Below are 22551 nucleotides of genomic sequence, written 5' to 3' on the forward strand. Positions count from 1 at the left end.
GAGACACACTCCAACACTCAGACATAACTTACAAACAAAGCATTTGTGTTTGTGGGTCCGCCAGATCAGAGGCAGTAGGGCTGATAAGTGAGTGAATTGAACCATTTTACTGTCCTGCTAAGCATTCAAAATGTAACATGTAATTTTGGGTGTCAGGGAAAATGTACGGGGTAAAAAATAAACAATTTTCTTTAGGAATGTAGTAAAGTAAAAATAAAAGTAATCAAAAATATAAATAGTAAAGTACAGATACCCCCCAAAACGACTTAGTAGTACTTAAAGTATTTTTACTTAAGTACTATATTTTTTATTTTTTTTATTTTTAAGGATAGATTGTTGCTTCTATCTTCAGTTTATACACATTTTACAGACACAATCTATTTTGCAATAGTTATATTTTGTTTGTTTTTAGTCCTACCTCTATTTCTGATGTCCATCCAGTTTGATTTCTATTTGCTGCTGTGCTATTTCACAAAATATCTGAACCTATATACATTTTACATTGGTTATGTTGTTGTTATTAGTCCCACCCTTCAGCTCCATTCAACCCCTCCCATCTACTGTATCTCTTAACACCATCCATTTTGGATTTCTATTTGCCATACATTTTTCAACTGTGCTGTGATGCTTCACAAAAGTACTGAACCTTTCTATTCTCATAGCTTCTACAGATTGTAAATTAAAGATAAACATTTTTGCTAAAATAATTATTATATTATTGATTGATTGACTATGACTTTTCAAATCACCCAGGATTGCTATCTGCAATGTTAGTTCAAGGTAAATGTTGCAATTCTTCAGCCATTCCTGGACCTGTGACCAAAAACGAGCTACATATGGACAGTACCAAAATAAATGATCTAATGGCTCTGCCTCCTCGCAGCAAAATCTGCAGAGCTGAGAAGGTTGTATCCCCCATATATACTACCTTTCAAAAGTTTGGGGTCACTTCGAAATGTCCTTGTTTTTGAAAGAAAAGCACATTTTTGGTCCATTAAAATAACATCAAATTGATCAGCAATACAGTGAATTTTGTAAATGACTATTTTTTATGGAATATCTTCATAGGCGTACAGAGGCCCACTATCAGCAACCATCACTCCTGTGTTCCAATGGCACGTTGTGTTAGTTAATCCACGTTTATAATTTTAATAGTCTAATTGATCAGAAAACCCTTTCGCAATTATGTTAGCACAGCTGAAAACTGTTGTTCTGGTTAAAGAAGCAATAAAATTGGCCTTCATTAGTCTAGTTGAGTATCATGAGCATCAGCATTTATGAGTTAAATTACAGGCTCAAACTGGACAGAAACAAAGACCTTTCTTCTGAAACTCGTCAGTCTACTCTTGTTCTGAGAAATGAAGGCTATTCCGTGCGAGAAATTGACAAGAAACTGAAGATCTTGTATAACGCTGTGTACTACTCCCTTCACAGAACAGCGCAAACTGGCTCTGTCACACCCTGATCTGTTTCACCTGTCCTCGTTATTGTCTCCACCCCATCCAGGTGTCTCTGTGCCAGTTTGTCTTGTATGTTCCAAGTCAACCAGGGTTTTTCCCATTCTCCTGCTTTTTGCTATTCTCCTTTTTCTAGTCCTCCCGGTTTTGACCCTTGCCTGTTTCTGGACTCTGTACCCGCCTACCTGATCATTCCGCCTGCCCTGACCTCGAGCCTGTCTGCCACTGTACCTCCTGGACTCTGATCTGGTTTGGACCTTTTGCCAGGTCCATGACCGTTCTATTGCCTACTCCTTTTGGATTAATAAACATTGTAAGACTCCAACCATCTGTCTCCTGTGTCTGCATCTGGGTCTCGCCTTGATACTAACCAGAATAGAAAGAGGAGTGGGAGGCCCCGGTGCACAATTGAGCAAAAGTACATTAGTATCTAGTTTGAGACAGATGCCTCACAAGTCCTCAACTGGCAGATTCATTAAATAGTACCCGCAAAAAACCAGTCTCAATGTCAACAGTGAAGAGGCAACTCATTAGATACACTCAGTTGTGCACCGGGGCCTCCCACTCTTTCTATTCTGGTTCGAGACAGTTTGCGCTGTTTGTAACAAGTTTCAATGCATTTTGGTAGCATTTCTATGTTGAAGATTGAAAAAGAATTTGGTGCATTTTTCCCCATATTCCATCCAGTTTGCTTTATTTTTATAATATTACACTGGATCTTGAATAAGTTCCTCCATTTATTTTATTTTTTTCTCTGACTTATTCTGTGCCTCTATGGTACAGTTTTTATTGCTATCTAGCTGGACTGTTAATCCTTCAATTTCCTTTGTTAATATGGACTCTTTTGATCTAAATTGCTTTTGTTTTATAGATGAGTACTGAATTGCATGGCCTCTAAAGGCACATTTAAAAGTGTCCCATACAATAAAGGGATCTGCTGTACCTATGTTATGTCGGGAAAAAGTCTGTTCTAAATTATTCTGTCCTAGTTATAAACAAGTTATCATCCAGTAGGCTTTGATTAAATTTCCAATATCCTCTCCCACGTGGAAATTCTGTAAGAGTAATATATATGCCAATTATGTAATGATCCGACTGCATTCTGTCCCCTATCAACACTTTAACTTTTGATGCCAGAGAGAATGACATAAGAAGGTAATCAAGACGACTAGCTTGATTAAGCCTCCGCCATGTAGATCTCACTAGGTCAGGATATGTAAGCCTACATATCCACTAATTCTAATATATCCATGACATTCCTGATTTCCTTAAGTGCCTGAGGGTGATAGTTTGCAGTGTGATTTCCTTTAAGGTCCATAGAGGTATTAACATCCCCACCATAGTGTAGAGTTGATAAATTCTTATATATTTTCAAAGAAGCTTTGATCATCATTATTTGGACCGTATAGGTTAATAAGCCATATCTGTTTATTGTCCAATTACATATTAAAAATAATCCATCTACCTTGATGATCTGTGTAGACAATTTAAACATTTGAATCAAAATTACTGTTAATTAGTATCACCCCCCCCCCCCCCCCCCCCCAGTCCTTTTTCCACAAAACTTCATCTAAAATTGTTGAATGAGTTTCCTGTAAACAGTAAATATTATATTCCTTCTCTTTTTGCCAGGTAAATACTTATTGTATTTCTTATTATCTGCTAAGCATTTACAATTCTAACTGGCTATACTTGTGTCACCACTTACCATAATGAGACACAACTTTCCATTCTATTTATCAAAATATGTTTGTAAACATACCATTAAAAAGTAACATGATGATTGAGTGTCTATATAGCTGTACCATGATATTTACATTGCTACTAAGTAAACCTCCAATTGGTCCCCACTATTCCACCCGCTAAAAGCCCTCCTCATCCCGAGTTGGGTTGTCATCCCAATGCCCGGCAGACCACCCCGGATCCCATAGCCCCGGATAGACCAGGACTCTTTGAAAAGAGCACACAGTGCTACCCACAGAACAGAAGCAGATCAACCGCCAAATGCATTTCCCATCGCCCTTACCTTGATTTGTATTACATATAGTCATTAAAAAATATATGTGTGTACTGTATACAGTATATGTATATTTTTTTAATCCTGTTTATCTTATTTTCCATAATTAGCTATTCATATTTGTAGTAATATGGGCAATTTATGCAAAATATTTTACCTCTCACCAGTCTCGCCATTACCAAATTTACATTATGGCAAGGAACATTATAGTCGTATATTGTCCCTAACATCTTTTACTCCCTCGCAACAGTTTTGGGATACACACACACCCACACACTCATACACACTAAACCCCTTTCCCCCACCACAACCATAGACTCAGATTCTTAACAGTTGCACCATCCCAGAGCCCAACTCAAGAAAGGTCTTGATTTACGAATGCATATACAGTTGCAGCTGTATTAGAAGGCCTGCAAAAACGAGCAAAAAAATGGGCAGAAATGGAGAGATTTGATTAACCTTAGTCACGTCCTACATGATGGAGGTCAGATATACCCCCTTCCCCTGAAACACCCACAACATTTACTTAAGTACTTTACACCATTGGCCGTTGGCCTATTTGACCCTGCACACAGTCTTGAAGGGGTTCCCACATATGCTGAGCACCTGTTGGCTGCTTTTCCTTCCCTCTGCAGTGCATCTCATCCCAAACCATCTCAATTGGGTTGAGGTCAGGTGATTGTGGAGGCCAGGTCATCTGATGCAGCACTCCATCACTCTCCTTCTTGGTCAAATAGTCCTAACACAGCCTGGAGGTGTGTTGGGTCATTATCCTGTTGAAAAACAAATGATAGTACCACTAAGCACAAACCAGATGGGATGACGTATCGCTGCAGAATGCTGTGGTAGCCATGCTGGTTAAGTGTGGCAGCGGCTGGAACCCAAAATCTCAAATTTGGACTCATCAGACCAAAGGACAGATTTCCACCGGTCTAAATCAAGTCAAATCAAAGTGTATTTGTCACACGCGCTGAATACAACAGGTGTAGACCTTACAGTGAAATGCTTACTTACAGGCTCTAACCAATAGTGTGTGTGTGTGTGTGTGTGTGTGTGTGTGTGTGTGTGTGTGTGTGTGTGTGTGTGTGTGTGTTTGTGTGTGGGTGGGTGGGTGGGTGGGTGGGTGGGTAGGTAAAGAAATAAAACAACAGTAAAAAGACATTTGAAAATAACAGTAGCAAGGCTATCTATATACAGGCACCGGTTGGTCAGGCTTATTCAGGTAGTATGTACATGTAGGTATGGTTAAAGTGACTATGAATATATGATGAACAGAGAGTAGCAGTAGCGTAGAAAGAGGGGTTGGCGGGTGGTGGGACACAATGCAGATAGCCCGGTTAGCCAATGTGCGGGAGCACTGGTTGGTTGGGGTATTTGCATTGTGTTGATGTGGACACCAAGGAACTTGAGGCTCTCAACCGGCTCCACTACAGCCCCGTCGATGAGAATGGGAGCATGCTCCTTTTCCTGTAGTCCACAATAATCGCCTTAGTCTTGTTACGTTGAGGGATAGGTTGTTATTCTGGCACCACCTGGCCAGGTCTCTGACTTCCTCCCTATAGGCTGTCTCGTCGTTGTCGGTGATCAGGCCTAACACTGTTTTGTCGTCTGCAAAATTAATGATAGTGTTGGAGTCGTGCCTGGCCATGCAGTCGTGGGTGAACAGGGAGTACAGGAGGGGACTGAGCACGCACTGCTGGGGAGCTCCAGTGTTGAGGATCAGCATGGTAGATGTGTTGCTACCTACCCTCACCACCTGGGGGCGGCCCGTCAGGAAGTCCAGGATCCAGTTGCAGAGGAAGGTGTTTAGTCCCAGGTTCCTTAGCTTAGTGATAAGCTTTGAGGGTACTTTGATGTTGAACGCTGAGCTGTAGTCAATGAATAGCATTCTCACATAGGTGTTCCTTTTGTCCAGGTGGTTAAGGGCAGTGTGGAGTGCAATAGAGATTGCATAATCTGTGGATCTGTTTGGGCGGTATGCAAATTGGAGTGGGTCTAGGGTTTCTGGGATAATGGTGTTGATGTGAGCCATTACCAGCCTTTCAAAGCACTTCATGGCTATGGACGTGAGTGCTATGGGTCTGTAGTTATTTAGGCAGGTTGCCTTTGTGTCCTTGGGCACAGGGACTATGGTGGTCTGCTTGAAACATGTTGGTATTACAGACTCAATCAGAGACATGTTGAAAATGTCAGTGAAGACATCTGCCAGTTGGTCAGCACATGTCCGGAGAACACATCCTGGAAATCCGTCTGGCCCCGCAGCCTTGTGTATGTTGACCTGATTAAAGGTCTTACTCATGTTGGCTACGGGGAGCGTGAACACACAGTTGTCCGGAACAGCTGATGCTCTCATGCATGCCTCAGTGTTGCTTGCCTTGAAGCGAGCATAGAAGTGATTTAGCTCGTCTGGTAGGCTCGTGTCACTGGGCTGCTCGTAGCTGTGCTTCCCTTTGTTGTCTGTAATAGTTTGCAAGCCCTGCCACATCCGTCGAGCGTCAGAGCCGGTGTAGTATGATTCAATCTTAGCCCTGTATTGACGCTTTGCCTGTTTGATGATTCATCGCAGGCCATAGCGGGATTTCTTGTAAGCTTCCAGGTTAGAGTCCCGCACCTTGAAAGCGGCAGCTCTACCCTCTACCCTTTAACTCAGTGTTGCCTGTAATCCATGGCTTCTGGTTGGGGTATGTACGTACAGTCACTGGGTGGACGACGTCCTCGATGCACTTATTGATAAAGCCACTGACTGATGTGGTGTACTCCTCAATGTCATCGGAAGAATCCCGGAACATGTTCCAGTCTGTGATAGCAAAACAGTCCTGTAGTTTAGCATCTGTTTCATCTGGCCACTTTTTTATAGACTGAGTCACTGGTGAGGAAGCAGCTTTAATTTTGCTTGTAAGCAGGAATCAGGAGGATGGAGTTGTGGTCGGATTTACCAAATGGAGGGCGAGGGAGAGCTTTGTACGCGTCTCTGTGTGTGGAGTACAGGTGATCTAGAATTGTTTTCCCTCTGGTTGCACATTTTACATGTTGATAGAGATTTGGTAGAACTGATTTAAGTTTCCCTGCATTAAAGTCCACTAGGAGCGCCGCCTCTGGGTGAGTGGTTTCCTGTTTGCTTTTTACCTTATACAGCTGACTGAGTGCGGTCTTAGTGCCAGCATCTGTTTCTGGTGGTAAATCAACAGCCACGACAAATATAGCTGAGAACTCTCTAGGCAAGTAGTGTGGCCTGCAATATATCATAATATACTCTACTTCAGGCAAGCAAAATCTAGAGATTTCCTAAGATTTCGTGCACCAGCTGTTGTTTACAAATATGCACAGACCCCGTCCCCTGTCCCCCGTCTTACCGGAGTGTGCCTTTCTATCCTGCCGGTGCAGCATATTTCCCGCTAGCTGAATATTCATGTCATCATTCAGCCACTATTCCGTGAAGCATAGGATATTACAGTTTTTGATGTCCTGTTGGTAGGATATTCGTGATCGTACCTCGTCTAACTTATTGTCCAATGATAGCACGTTGGTGAGTAATATTGACGGTAACGGCAGCTTTCCTACTCGCCTTCTGCGGGTCCTGACGAGGCATCCGGCACTTCGTCCTCTGTATCTGCGTCGCTTCCTCTTGCGAATAACTGGGATGTTGGCCCTGCCGGGTGTTTGGAAAATATCATGTGAGTCTTGCTTGTTGTTGAAAAAATCTTTGTCTAATCCGAGGTGAGTGATCACTGTCCTGATATCCAGAAGCTCTTTTCTGCTGTAAGATACGGTTGCAGAAACATTATTTACAAAACAAGTTACAAATAACGAGAAAAAAACCCACATAATAGCTCAACAAGGTTGGGCGCCCGTAAAACTGCTGCCATTTCGTCCAACGTCATCTTACGTCTAATGTCAATTGCTTCTGTTTCTTGGCCCAAGCAAGTTTCTTCTTCTTATTGGTGTCTTTTAGTAGTGGTTTCTTTGCAGCAATTCGACCATGAAGGCCTGATTCACTCAGTCTCCTCTGAACAGTTGATGTTGAGATGTATCTGTTACTTGAACACTGTGAAGCATTTATTTGGGCTGCAATCTGAGGTGCAGTTAACTCTAATGAAGTTATCCTCTGCAGCAGAGGTAACTCTGGGTCTTCCTTTCCTGTGGCGGTCCTCATGAGAGCCAGTTTCATCATAGTGCTTGATTGGTTTTGCGACTGTACTTGAAGAAACTTTCAAAGTTCTTGAAATTTTCTGCATTGACTCATCTTCATGTCTTAAAATAATGATGGACTTTCGTTTCTCTTTGCTTATTTGAGCTGTTCTTGCCATAATATGGACTTTGTCTTTTGTCAGATAGGGCTATCTTCTGTATACCACCACTAATTTGTCACAACACAACTGATTGGCTCAAATGCATTAAGAAGGAATGAAATTCCACAAATTAACTTTTAACAAGGCACACCTGTTAATTGAAATAAATTCCGGGTGACTACCTCATGAAGCTGGTTGAGAGAATGCCAAGAGTGTGCAAAGCTGTAAACAAGGCAAAGGGTGGCTCATTTGAAGAATCTCCAATACAGAATATATTTTGATTTGTTTACCACATTTTTGGTTACTTAATGTTTTATTTATTTAACTAGGCAAGTCAGTTAAGAACAAAATCTTATTTTCAATGACGGCCTACGAACAGTGGGTTAACTGCAGTACATCATTCCATGTGTGTTATTAGTACAAATAAAGAAAAACGCTGGAATGAGTAGGTGTGTCCAAACTTTTTACTGGTACTACAATATAAATATTTATTTTGAGTTATATAATATACCTCTATTAAACATAAATATATATTTATTAAATATAATATACCTTTATATTTAGATATATAGAATATAACTTTATCAGAAAATGTTGAGACATCCATGCTTTTCTAAATGGAAAAATACAAACCACCATGACTTTTTACAGAAGGGGGGTCCTTAGAGGAGCCAATGATGTGCTTTGGTGAAGTCACATCACATGCAACTCCTCTGTGTGGTTCCCTTTCCCTCACATGCAGTAAAGCTAAGAGTTAGCTACTTAAATGCTCAGAAAGTCGTTAAATAATCTGTACATTTCTCCTTCAATAAAAAATGGAAACTCAATCTCTGGTAAATGAAGAGTTTTATTCAACATTAAACCAAATGTTCATGGAATTTGTTTTTAGTTAATTGCTCAACTGTGAAACTACAATTCAAGTGGGAGGGACCGGAAAGTCATAGGCAAGAGACAAGGAAGGCATCATTTTCTGTAATTCTTCAGTCATTTTGGCATGACTACTAATATGATTTATTTAAATATATTTTTGTAAAATGGCCGGAATGAATTCTTCTTTCAAGAAAACATAATTTCAGATACTGTGAAGTACTAAAAACAATATAATTTTGAATTCAAACACCGCATTCCTAGTAGAAAACACGCATTTGTATGATTTTAGTAATTGCCGTTGTATAGTCCTTCTCCTCTCCCCTGTCTGACCCCTCTATCTGTCATGCACCTTAAGCATTCCCAAAATAAATGTATAATGCCATTGGAGTGACAATAATGCATTTGAACACCATTTCACACTGCCCTCTGTGAATGTGTAGACATTTATGGCCCATATTTCCCTTCCCACAAACACTTTGTGTGCCCATACACTGTGAAGACAACACAACATAAGAGCAAAATAATGTACTTGTAGAGTACAACCATAACTGGTACTACAGCAATTGAATGCTTGTAGAACTAGAAAACCTAAATCAACACATTATTGGTTGAATACGGACTGTTCACATTTTTATGTTGCAGTCTGCACTATGAAAAGTTATCTGATTTTATATATTTGAAGGATAGAGAGAGAAGGAGAAAGAGAGGGGAGTTAGAGATTGAGCGAATGAGAGAAAGAAAGGTGGGAGGACTGGCTGTACTTCATTTTGTTGTTCACTGAACAATTTTCTGAATCCGCTGAGGGACTGTCACAAGACTTGACAGCTTGCATGGCTGTTCAGATCATTGCATCCAACAGACTGGCAGATCTAGACAACTTGTGGATCATTTGTCATTGTGCTGTCTTACGAAGATTATATTTTATGGTAATGTAGCAATCATAGTGCATATTCCATGCTGTTAGACACAGGTAATAAATGTTGTAAGTATGAATTTGATTGCAGACGTACAGTAGATGTGCCTGCAATTGCATATAATTAAAGTGCTTTTGTTGTTATTTTTAGGTGATCCTGACCTTGACGAAGCAGTATGACTTTAACTTGGGTGCTTTCACTGAGAGTTCTCTGTGGAGGTAAGACTTCATGAACATGTTGTAATTCATATGTGCTGAACCTACTGTAGGGCTCTGTTCTAAAACAATAGGGTTGCAAAGTTACTGGTAATGTACCAAAGTTACCGGAATCGTCTGTAATTTTGGTAATTAACAGGTAATCTAGGGTAAATTTTGTCATTTATGTATTCACATATAATATTACAATTTTTTAGATCTTTGTCCATATTGTCCATACTTTTTGGTTCAAGATAAAGTAGTGCAATTAATTAAAAAAGCATGTAATTATCAATGGCATTATTTTCAATTAACTGCATCTCTTCCAACTATTTACTTTTTCCAGACCTGCCACCAGTTTGGAGCCGAAACATTTACAAAAAAGACTTACTGACATAGTAAAATAAATTAAAGTGTGTAAAAAATATAAATAAAGGATATTGTTTGCTGAAACCCTCATAATAAACATCAATGTTATTCACTAAGTTGATGGTTTATATTTAGCATAATGTTTTACAGCTTTATCATTATATTTTAAAAAATAATTTCATTTCAATGTATTATTTTATAAATTGTATATATTTTACATGTGATAAGGCTACAAACTTCTTGGAATAACCCTGGATTGTAAACTCTCATGGTCAAAACATATTGATGCAATGGTAGCTAAGATGGGTAGTGGTCTGTCTGTAATAAAGTGTTGCCCTGTTTCTTGATATTGCTATCAACAAAACAAGTCCTACAGGCCCTAGTTTTGTCACACCTGGACTACTGCCCAGTCATATGGTCAAGTGACACAAAGAAGAGCATAGGCACATTACATTTGGCCCATAACAGAGCTGCACAGATAGCCCTTAAATGTACACAGAGAGCTAACATCAATGACATGCATGCCAATCTCTCCTGGCTCAAAGTAGAGGAGAGATTGACTGCATCACTACTTGTCTTTGAGAGAAGTATTGACATGTTGAAAGTACCAAGCTGTCTGTTCAAACGACTAGCACACAGCTCGGTACTCACCGTCTACCCGACCTTCCCGAATTCCCGGAGACAGTGGAACAATGGTTATCCTGTGAGCCCCCGGGTTGCCTGGGAGTCCTACCGGAGAATAGGAAACGAAGACACTGTAAGAGAGGGAGACGGGGGGAGGTGGGGGGCTTAGTGAGATTGAGACACTGGGCGACTCATCCTTCATTACTGAGCATACTACTCACCAATGTTTCATCATTGGGAAATAAACTTGACGAACTCAGTGCGAGGATCTCCTTCCAGGGGAACCTCAGATTCTTCAACATACTCTGTTTTTCAAAGAGCTGTCTTTCCTCCAACATCCAAATTAATTATATAACAACCAGCTGGATTTACAGTTCTTTGAGCGGATAGGAAGAGGACACTCTGGCAAGAACAGAGTCGGAGGGCTCTGCTTTATGACCAATAACAAGTGGTGCGACGGGGAAAACGTGCAGGAACTTGAGAGCTTCTGCTCTCCCGACATGGAATACTTGGTCATCAAATGTGTACATCCCGCCACAAGACTACAACAAAAATGCTCTCAAAGATCTTCATTGGACCCTGAACAAACTGGAGACCGGGTACACGGAGGCAGCGTTCATTATTGTGGGGGACTTTAACAAAAGTCATTTAAGAACCGTGCTGTTACTGTCCAACTAGCAGAGATTCTATGCTGGTCCACTGCTACATGGCTTTTTGACATGGGTATAATCTCCCATCCTCCTTTCAGCAAATCTGACCATGACTCCATTTTTCTTCTTCAAACAAAGACTCAAGAGGGATTTTCCGGTGTTCAGGTCTGTACAATACTGGTCTGACCAATCAGAATCCATGCTCCAAGACTGCATTGATTACGTGGATTGAAATATGTTCCGGGTTGCCTCTGGGGATAACATCAATGAATACACCAACTCAGTCACTGGATTCATAAAAAATGAATAGACGATGTGATACCGATGCTGTCTTTCAAAATGTATTCGAATCAAAAACTGTGGATTGATGGCAGTCGGGAAACTGAAGGAGAGAGATGCTGCTTATGAACATGGCAAGGTGAAAGTGGACATTTGTATGATTAAACAGTACAAATACGACCTACGCAGATCTATCAAGATGGCGAGAAACAAGTATAGGGTCAAAGTGGAGGAGCAATTCAGCTGGTTGGATGCGAGGCGTATGTGGCAGGGGCTTCTAACAATCACTGATTACAAAAAGAAAGCCAGGCACGTCGCAGACACCAACACCGCCCTACCAGACAAGCTAAATACCTTTTTCTCACGCTTTGAACAAGAATATTCTGAGCTGCCGAGGAGAGTCCCTGCGAACAACGAGGACTACGTGCTTATGGTTTCCATGGAAGACATATGTAAGTAATTCAAATGTGTTAACCCTTGCAAGGCTCTCGGCGTGGTCTCACACAGTTCCAACTCCATCACTCTAACGACAGTAGTAGGCCTGATTACTAACAACAATAAGGTGGTCTACAGGGAGGAGGTAGGCACTCTGATGGTGTGGTGCCAGGTAAACAACCTCTCTCTCAAAATCAACAAAACAAAGGAGCTGTTTATGGACTTCAGGAGTAATCAGGCTGGGCACGTCCCCATCCTCATCCACGAGGCCGCCACGGAGGAGGTCAAAAACTTCAAGTTCCTCAGCATACACATCTTCGAGGAGCTGAAATGTTCAAACCACACGGACACCATGGTGAAGAAGGCACGACAGCGATGCTTTATCCTCTGGAGGCTAAAGAAATGTGTTCTGTACCCGAGAGCCCTCACAGTGATTTACAGGGGCACCATCGAGAGCATACTGTCGGGCTGTATCACAGCACGGTACGGCATCTCCACCGTCGCAGACCATAAGGCACTACAGAGGGTGGTACGCTCAGCCGAACGCACCTTTGGGTGCACACTGCCTGCCCTCCAGGACACCTACAACATCAGGTATTGCAGGAAGGCCAAGAAGATCATCAGGGACCTCCCAAGTCATGGCCTGTTCTCCCTGCTTCCATCACTCCGACGTGGGTGGTACAGAATACATTTCTAAAAACCTGATTTTGCTTTTTCATTATGGGGTACTGTGTGTATGAAGAATGAAGAAAACATTTAATTTAATACATTTTAGAATAAGGCGGTTACCTAACAAAATGTGGAAAAAGTCAAGCGGCCTGAATACTTTCCGAATACACTGTACAAGTTTTGGAGAGGTGCGTGGGGCAGGAGGCTGCCACCCTGGGCGCCAGTGAAGCAGCGGTAATAAAATAGCTGGATAAACTATGATCGTCAGTCCAGGTGAAAAAAGTAACTCTTCCTATTCTTTCAATGCATTTTTCCTCAAAAGGTGGGTAAACTATTGGGGGGGAAAGTGGGTGAACTGTGTTCTGTGTTTACCGTCCACTACACCACTGTTGGGCGCCCGGAGAGCTGTTGTGGGGGGTTAAGTGCCTTCTTCAAGGGCACAACGGCATCAAGGATTAGATACCAGCAACCCTCCGGCTGCTAGCTCACTTCCCCTCAGATTTTTCCCATCGGATCCGGGATTCAAATCAACTCTCTAACCACTAGGCTACCTGCCTTATCTTAACTACCTTGCTATTGGTCAATGTTGATTTTCCTCATCCAGGAAATTCCCTGATGTTGGTTTTGATTGAATAATGCCCCTAACCATTTGTTGCAGAGCCAATACACACAGCACACAGTACATGCAATAACTGCAGGCCTACCAATCCATTCACCCTATATCGTATGTTGAGTTACTGTATGCTGTCACATCATAAATAAGAATGGAATTCATTAAGGATTATATGTAGGCTGATACGGTCTCTTGTATTTCTTCCTCTCACCTTTTCCTAAGCCCACAGGAAACTCATTTCATTTTGAAAATACACCTGACAAAAAGACCATCAGTTCACCAAGCAGAGAGACTCAAATTAATTTCTGTTTCACTAGAGGCACCGCTAAGATTTACACCCGACTTGACACGTTTTGAAGGCCCATATTGTGTACAGGTCTTCCATCATCAAGGTGTCTGGTTAACAATAGCACCGCCAGTAAATTAGACTGTACCTCGGGGGATGCGGCAAGGCTCTTAGTATGATATTAAAAAAGGAAAGCATTTGAATGTTATGAAAAGAAACAGAGTAAATGATATCTGTAATAATACGATAAAGGATTTATGGATATAGCCCCTGGGCACTCTGGATGGCAATGGGAAGATCAATTGGGGCCTCGCGAAAGGTATCTTAACAAGCATCTCCTGCAGTACATGTTTTAAAGTAATGACTGCTTCCCTTAGTGAAGGAACTTCCCACTGTAATAGCTTCATATGCAATGCCGTCTTTCCAGCTACAGTTGAGGATATTTGTCAACCGCAATGAAGAGCTCTAAGACACAAATACAAAAGAGTTGAGGAGGAAACCTTTGCAAATGATCTCAACAGCCAATGGAATGATCCAGCTTAATGCAAAAGCAGCGATAGCAGACCCTTGGTTTCTATCCAATTATGCAATGAAATTACATTTGGAGGCGCTCAGGTAGAACTGAGAGAGACGAGTGGGTTGTGTGTTTGGTGAGTGGTAATAGAGCTATGTAGAATAGAGAGGGAGGGAGGGAGACATATTTACCCTTGTTATAGAACAACACTGGGAGTTGTAGATAAGGGACAGAGAACGTTCAGAGAAGCAAATGTCTTTTAATGTCTTTCATTTGTTTGTTTCTGGGGGGCAATTCAGCATAGCCTACTGTGTGGACATAGACGCTTAAATATGTTATCTCATAAAGCGCTTCAGGGATTTAGGTCAATCGTACACTCATTCAATTAAATAAATTACCAGACAAAATACACTTCATTCACCAAGTTGAAGCACAACCGAGTTTAACTGAATTCTGAAAGGTACTTCATTATATGAAAGAATGTAATGTAATCAAATGTAAAGAGACTGTCCTTACAGCTTTTTTTTTGGCACACAAGGCGCAATTTAGAAATGTGGTTGTGCATCAGCAGTTGCTCTCTTGTTATTTCAGTCACTAGCTAGTCACATCCAATTGGCAACAGATTTTCATGCGAATATTCGAAAATGTGCATGAAGAAAATATGCAAATTTCCCCACCAGTGGTGTGTTTCCACCAAACTGACTTGTTGCAGATAAAAATGACTACGTGATGACTAATGCACACAAAATGTACTTTTACATGTACGTTTTCATGTACCGAATACAAATGTAAAGTTCAATGTGTTTCCATCGCATTTTCAACATTTACCAATAGCTTTGTCACAAAAACTGTTTTAACTGCGTTAAATAGCAAATGTGCCTTCTCTGGTCTGGGAATGTGCGCTCAACAGCTGGCAGATATAGTAAAGAGAGGCTAGGCTACTCTACATTATGGGATTATTATGGATAATAATATACAGTATATGGAATATATATTTTTGTCAGCAGCAGTCAAGCATCGATAATCCTGTCACCAGAATAACACCTTTAATATGTATTGGAAAGGAGCATCAAGATCACTGTGCACTTTCACCACCCTGTGAAGTTCACCATAATAAAAATGTTCTTCAGCCTAATAAACCACATTGTTTCCCAAGTCGTAGTGGGAGGACCACACACCATATCCTCGCATGACTCCAAGTTTACTTTGATATGATGGTTATTATCAATATTTGCGCATAAAGGCGTATTGTCCCATCACTGCAACTCCCATATGGACCTTCCTCTAACCCGGAAGACGCTTGGCCAATTGTGCGCCGCCTCATGGGTCCCCCGGTCGCTGCCGGCTGTGACAAGCCTGGGATCAAACCAGAATCTGTAGTGACCGCTGCGATACTCCTGAGGCCTATCAGACGGCTTTTATAAAATTGTACCGAAACTTCACGTTTTCATCACAGTTGTTGTGATTTTTTTTCGTATGCTATTACTTTTATTCGCGTAAAACTGTGGATAGAAACCATGGCAAAATGAGTAGAATTGCATGAAATGTGTTATAAAATTGCAAAATCGTCTCTCCTCCCCATGGCAAAATGTGTAAAATTGCAGGAAATCAAATCTAAAATGTTTTTCTCTCTGCTGTCAAGAAGACGGCCGTTAAAATGTCTACATGTGTGGATATGGATGTGGGTATGCTGACCTGCTTTTTTTGTGGCCCCCATCAAAGTTGCCCATCCCTGATTTAGACAGCAATGTAACAGAGGGGGAGAGGTATGTTGGAGAGAGAGTCAGAAGGGAAAACGCAGGGATTGAACTCTGTCTTCGATGGGGTTAAGTACAGTAGATTCGGAAAGTATTCAGATCCTTGACTTTTTCCACATTTTTTTACATTACAGCCTAATTCTAAAATAGATTACATTTTTAAAAATCCTCATAAATATACACACAATACCTCATAATAACAAAGAAAAAATAGGTTTGTAGAAATATTTGCAAATGTATAAAAACAAAAACAGAAATACCTTATTTACATAAGTATTCAGACCCTTTGCTATGAGACTTGAATTTGAGCTCAAAGTGCATCCTGTTTCTATTGATCATCCTTGAGATGTTTCTACAACTTGATTAGAGTCCACCTGTGGTAAGTGTAATTAATTGGACATGATTCAGAATGGCACACACCTGTCTATATAAGGCCCTTCAGTTGACAGTGCATGTCAGAGCAAAAACCAAGCCATGAGGTCGAAGGAATTGTCCGTAGAGCTCCGAGACAGGATTGTGTCGAGGCAGAGATCTGGGGAAGGGTACCAAAAAACATCTGCAACATTGAAGGTCCTCTAGAAAACAATGGCCTTCATCATTCTTACAAGGAAGAAGTTTGGAACCACCAAGGCTCTTCCTAGAGCTGACTACCCGGCCAAACTGAGCATTTGGGGGAGAAGGGCCTTGGTCAGAGAGGTGACCAAGAACCCGATGGTCACTCTGACTGAGGTCCAGAGTTCCTCTGTGAAGATGGGAGAACCTTCCAGAAGTACAACCATCTCTGCAGCATTCTACCAATCAGGCCTATATGGTAGAGTGGCCAGACAGAAGCCACTCCTCAGTAAAAGGCACATGACTGCCCACTTGGTGTTTGCCAAAAGGCAACTAAATACTCTCAGACGATGAGAAACTTCTCTGGTCTGATGGAAGCAAAATTTTACTCTTTGGCCTGAATGCCAAGCATCACGTCTGGAGGAAACCTGGCACCATTCCTACAGTGAAGCATGGTGGTGGCAGCGTCATGCTGTGGGGATGTTTTTCAGCGGCAGGGACTGTGAGACTAGTCAGGATCGAGGGGAAATGAAAGCAGAAAAGTAGAGAGAGATCCTTGATGAAAACCTGCTCAGGACCTCAGACTGGGGTGAAGGTTCACCTTCCAACAGGACAACGACCCTAAGCACACAGCCAAGACAACACAGGAGTGGCTTCGGGACAAGTCTCTGAATGTCCTTGAGTGGCCCAGCCAGAGCCCGGACTTGAACCCGATCTAACGTCTCTGGAGAGACCTGAAAATAGCTGTGCAACGATGCTCCCCATCCAACATGACAGAGCTTGAGAGAATCTGCAGTGAAGAATGGGAGAAACTCCCCAAATACAGGTCCGCCAAGCTTGTAGCATCGTCCCCACAAGACTCGAGGCTGTAATCGCTGATGAAGGTGCTTCTACAAAGTACTGAGAAAGAGTCTGAATACTTATGTAAATGTACTATTTCATTTTTTGTAAAAATAAAACGATTGGTCATTGTGTGTAGCTTGGTCATTGTGTGTAGATTGATGAGGGAAAAAATAATTTAATACATTTTAGAATAAGACTGTAACGTAACATAATGTGGAAAAAGTCAAGGGGTGTGAATACTTTCTGAATGCACTGTATGTGGTAAGAGCAGGAGCCGGTTCACGTTTCTGTTAAACCACAGGCTCTGCACTTAAAAAGATATCTAAGTATTAGACTTACTCCAGCCATATCAATGGAGAACAACTCATACTGCGTTCCTTACATGGTCTTCTTTACTGTTCACAGATCAGTGGACTATGGGAGCACTTATATAAAACTGAATAAAAAGGTTGGGTCAACCTTGGCTTGCCTATACGTCTGCCCAACCAACAAGAGAAAGGTTTGTATCACACTCCAGTGGAAACCAGAAAGCTACATGTTTATTCAGCTGTTCCTTCGCCTGGGTCTCTCTCGCTGCTTTAATGAACTCCTTTGTTGTCTCAGTAGCGTTGGCTAAACCAGAAATACTCAACTGATGGTGGCTTGTAGGACCATGTTAAAGTAAAGTTTATGGACTATTGTTGAGTAAAGACTGACGTTTATGGACAAGGACAAGGACTCCAAAGAACATTTCAACATTTAGTATCAGCATCATTCTTGGTATATTTCAACATTGTCATTCTTGGTATATTCACATTGAAGAACACAGAACACCCAGGTTAGTTCCTAGTGCCAATCGATAATCCTACCCAGACACCAGTTTATACAGATTTCTGCTACCTCACCTTACTAACTACCCCACACTCACACTATTCTACTATACCCCCACACTACCCTACTATAACTACCCCACTATAACTACCCCACACTCACTACAACCCCACAATGACTAACTACCTCACTAAAACTACCATACTAAAAACCACTAAGATAGTTTACAACAAGCTGTGATGTTCTGTTGATCAGTTTATTATTGAAAAGGATGTTGGTACATCGTGTCGTTTTTACTTTAATCAAAACTGCTTTAATGCTGCTGTTTATTCCTAATGCTGCACAATGACATCATGCAATCATATCCTCCGTTGAGCACTATAATCTATACTCTGTTTCTCTTCCTTTTGTACTTTAGATAATGATGCTTAGCGACCCAGAGCTGGAGCAAAGTGTACTCATCAGCTCAGATGAAGGTGCCAGCTTCGAGAAGTATCCCATTAACTTCTACATGGACGGTCTGCTGTTTCATCCAACTCAGGAAAACTGGCTGCTGGCTAGCAGTCCTGACAACAAGGTAGGCTAAGCAGCAGGACTTTTATTTCCATGTTGAATGGAAAACAAAGTCTTTCAAGTTGAAAGAAGTCCAAAGTTGAAAGATAGTAATTCTGTTTTGTATTTTGCGCTTTCATCACTTGTTCTGCATAACAAAATTGTAAAGGTTGAATATACAGACTTGATGTAACAATGTTTGATCAAATTCATGTTTTGTCAGGTGTACAGCACAATGGATTTTGGAAGAAAATGGCAGTTGGTTAGTGAGAATGTAACTCCTGGCCGGTTCTTCTGGTATGATTTCATTCCTGCCCATGTTTGTCAATATTCATTTAGAAACACTCCTTTCGGAAACACTCCTTTAGCATTTGTATCTTATATAGAATCTCATATGCAAATTAGAAATGCTATCTTGCAGCTATCTTGAAAAATATTATGTAAAGCACATTGCCTTTTAGCCCCGAATTGGTGAAGATAAAAACAGAAACTAAATGATAATGTAAATTGAATGACCAACTGCAGTGTGTGGTCAAAGTAATTTTCCTAATTAGTAAATGGAGGTTATGTATGGATCCATACCGAACTCTGTCAGATGGATTTACTAGTGTCTGTCAAAACAGGTCTTGACAGATTATGACAACCAACCTACAGTACTTGAACCCATATCACGTAGCCGGGAATAATGGACTCCTCCTCTAAAGCCCAAGAATAACATGTTGTTTTTGCTAGTTGTCATTCTGTAATTTCAAGTGCACATACACACGGCATATTGATGTGATGCAGTTTACCACAGTCAGTCACGTTATGTGTCAAACCCAAGTGCCTCTCAAGCTGAAAAAGAAAGGACATTGTTTGGAGGACACCCTCCTCACATGAACAGCAAAACAATTGATGAATAAGGACAGCATGAATGGACTAATAGCACCCCACACAAGACTATAATGTGCTTGGAAAATGTATGTTTTCATGGATGAATTGTTTAACTGTTTGTATTTACTGAATGCATTACATGTTTTTGCCTCTATATAATGTTTTTAGAATAGTAACATATAATAGAGTTTACATTTCCTTTATGCCATGTTAAAAATGAGAGAGAGCGAGAGAGAGAGAGAGAGAGAGAGAGAGAGAGAGAGAGAGAGAGAGAGAGAACACCACAAACCTAAGTAATTGTGTAGTGTGGAGGCTTTCCCGCTTCTGTCTCCCTTTGTTTACGCTATCACAAATTAAGATGAATTGCTGAGGCTGGCGCAAATTGGAAGTTGGCGTACAGGAAATGGAGATGTGTTGTCTGTGCTGTAAAGCGAAACACAGAATAAGGCTGTCCATCACAGGCTACCACTGTCCTCTTAAGGCCATCCCCCTACTTCTAAATTGCTCGTCTGCCCCCTCCTCTTCCTCATCCTCCTCCCCCTCCTCTTCCTCATCCTCTCCGCCCCCTCTTCTTCCTAATCCTCCTCCCCTCCTCTTCCTCATCATCCTCCTCCTCTTCCCCTCCTCTTCGTCCTCCCCTTCCCCATTCCCTTTTTCCTCCATCACCTCCACCCCCTCTTCCCCATCTTTTTCTTCTTCTTAGTCCTCCTCTAAATTGCTGTCCTCCTCTTCCCCCTTTTCATTCTCCTCCTCTACCTCCTCTTCCTCCACCTTTCACCTTCCTCCCCCACTCTTGTCCTCTTTCATCTCTGTTTTCCATCAACTCTCTCTCCTATGTTGCAGGGCACAAACTGGGCTAGACAGAGAGGCAGATGTGGTCCACATGGAGACCCACATCGCCAAAGGACGTGAGTGCTGCTCTGTAGCTTGCCTCCCTCCCCCACAGTAGCAGGACCCCAAGGACCCCTTGCCTCCCATTTAGAGCGAGGTCACTGGAATATAAGGCTCATTCTGGGCTGCAGGATAGGCCCCAGAAGCACTGTAAAGCAGAGTAGGAGTCTCTTGACAAATGTAGAGCTTTATATAATAGATTGATAGAGATTTTTTCCCTTTAATCGGACCCTTGTGCCCCATATCAGAACCTTGATTCTCCAAAAACACTAACACTATAGACTTTATTCAATCAAACCAGTTACTGAGATTCCGGGGCGGGACCAAATAGTATTACTTGTGTGATGTGAGAGACAATGATTGAATTATCAACACTTTTTTTGTTTTTATCACAGTGCAAGAGGGATGCTATTTTTATCCTGTCCTCAGAAAATGTAGAATTGGTTTGGAAAGAGTAGTGCCCACTAAAGATAGACGGAAGTCCATTCATTTGTGATTTCTCTTCATTGGTTGTTTTTTTCTAGGATTGTTACTGACAACTAATCTAGTTCTCTTCTGTGTTAGGTGCTCAGTATGTTAAGTGCAGAGCTCAACGATGCACAGAATCAAACAGACAATACCTGTTCCCGGGATACATAGACAAAAATTCTCTGGTTGTTCAGGACAACTATGTGTTTGTTCAGGTGTGTACTGTATCTGTCTATATCTTCGGTACATTTTATACGTTCACAAAAGGCTTGTGTTTTTCTGTGAACTCTGTTCTTCTGCTGCAGCCAATCAGTGTTGTACCGTTGAAGTCTACAAAATGGCTTTCTTTCCAAACACCTGCTACACTTAGATCTTGATTATCTATTGTCCAAGCTGCCTATGATGTTGAAGGATTCCGTGACTGCTGAAAAAAATAAGTGTTTTTTTCATCACATCTGCTGAAAGGCTTTTCTTATAATTGGGCAAGGAATCTGTATGGAGTTTGGGGTTGTTATTGCCAACTAGGTTGACATGACATTGGCTCGAATTAGGCAATGACATTGTGTGTCATTATGACTGATTTGATTTCTACTGCCTCCTGTTGCCATTGATTTCCATTTACAGCTGAAGATGTCTGTCTTTCTCTGTCAGCTTTGCTCTTCCTCCATTTACACAGTTTTGCAGCACTAATGAGGGTTTAGGTTCACCTATTGTGTAACAGTATTTAATAATATGATGTAGAAATGGTTTGCTAAGACTTACACGACATACAGTAAGTGCTCTTCAAGTGTTCTCTTTTGGTTTAGAATGAGACAGACATGTAATGTGGGGTTTATGGTTATGTGGGGCTGCGTCTTGCCTATAAAAATCACCTTTGTGAGTATGTAGATAAATGGTAGGATTGTACAGTGGTAAGTTGATTTGTTTCAACTATGTCAATTCAGGGATTTAATTGAAAGTGCGATTAATGAACAAAATAATTCTCATTCTAAATAATTAGTAACTGTCTGGGTCATAAATAATGATCCAATACAATGTCGGAATCGAATTGGAGTTGAGATGGAATTGACCCCATCATCATAGATTTTGGTGAAAATAGCCCAGTTGGACACAGCTGGCTTGTTGCAGGCAGCCTGGTCTCATAGACTAGGTGTAACCTAGTAAATGCAATTCCGGACACTCAAATTTGTATGATATGTTATGCTGGGTATGGTTACATAAGACAGATGGTTACTAAAAAGCAAAAACTAAAGTAGGTTGGTTGGTCGGGGTGGATGGTGGGTGTATAACGTGAATCACATCACGGGCAATTTTAACATTTTAGCTAATTAGCACATTTTCAACGGCTTACTACATTTGAGATACTTTGCAACTACTTAGCATGTTAGCTAACCCTTCCCCTAACCCTAACCTCAACCTTTTAACCTAACTCCTAAACTTAACCATAACCCTTAACCCAACAATTCGTAACTATCATACATTTAGCAAATTCATAACATATAATTCAAATTGTAATTCTTAACATATCATACAAAATGGGTGCTGGACATCCACAAATTGCTACATACCATTCGAAACGTAACATATTATACTAAATGGAGTGTCTTGGATTTCTGTACAGAATA

At 41.2% G+C, this 22551-nt stretch overlaps 1 protein-coding gene across 1 annotated transcript in view; it reads left to right on the top strand.

Moving 5' to 3' along the window:
- The window catches only part of LOC110529121 (VPS10 domain-containing receptor SorCS3), a 54731-nt gene that overhangs the window by 13362 nt on the left and 18818 nt on the right, over positions 1–22551 (top strand). The window contains exons 2-7 of the mRNA XM_021611265.3: positions 9698–9765; positions 17738–17831; positions 18561–18719; positions 18918–18991; positions 20411–20475; positions 21023–21141. Of these exons, the coding sequence (XP_021466940.2) occupies positions 9698–9765; positions 17738–17831; positions 18561–18719; positions 18918–18991; positions 20411–20475; positions 21023–21141 (579 nt within the window). The remainder of the gene's footprint in view (positions 1–9697; positions 9766–17737; positions 17832–18560; positions 18720–18917; positions 18992–20410; positions 20476–21022; positions 21142–22551) is intronic.

The sequence above is a fragment of the Oncorhynchus mykiss genome, chromosome 1 (genome assembly GCF_057628025.1).
Source record: "Oncorhynchus mykiss isolate SJ-2025 chromosome 1, ASM5762802v1, whole genome shotgun sequence".
Classification (NCBI taxonomy): Eukaryota; Metazoa; Chordata; class Actinopteri; order Salmoniformes; family Salmonidae; genus Oncorhynchus; species Oncorhynchus mykiss.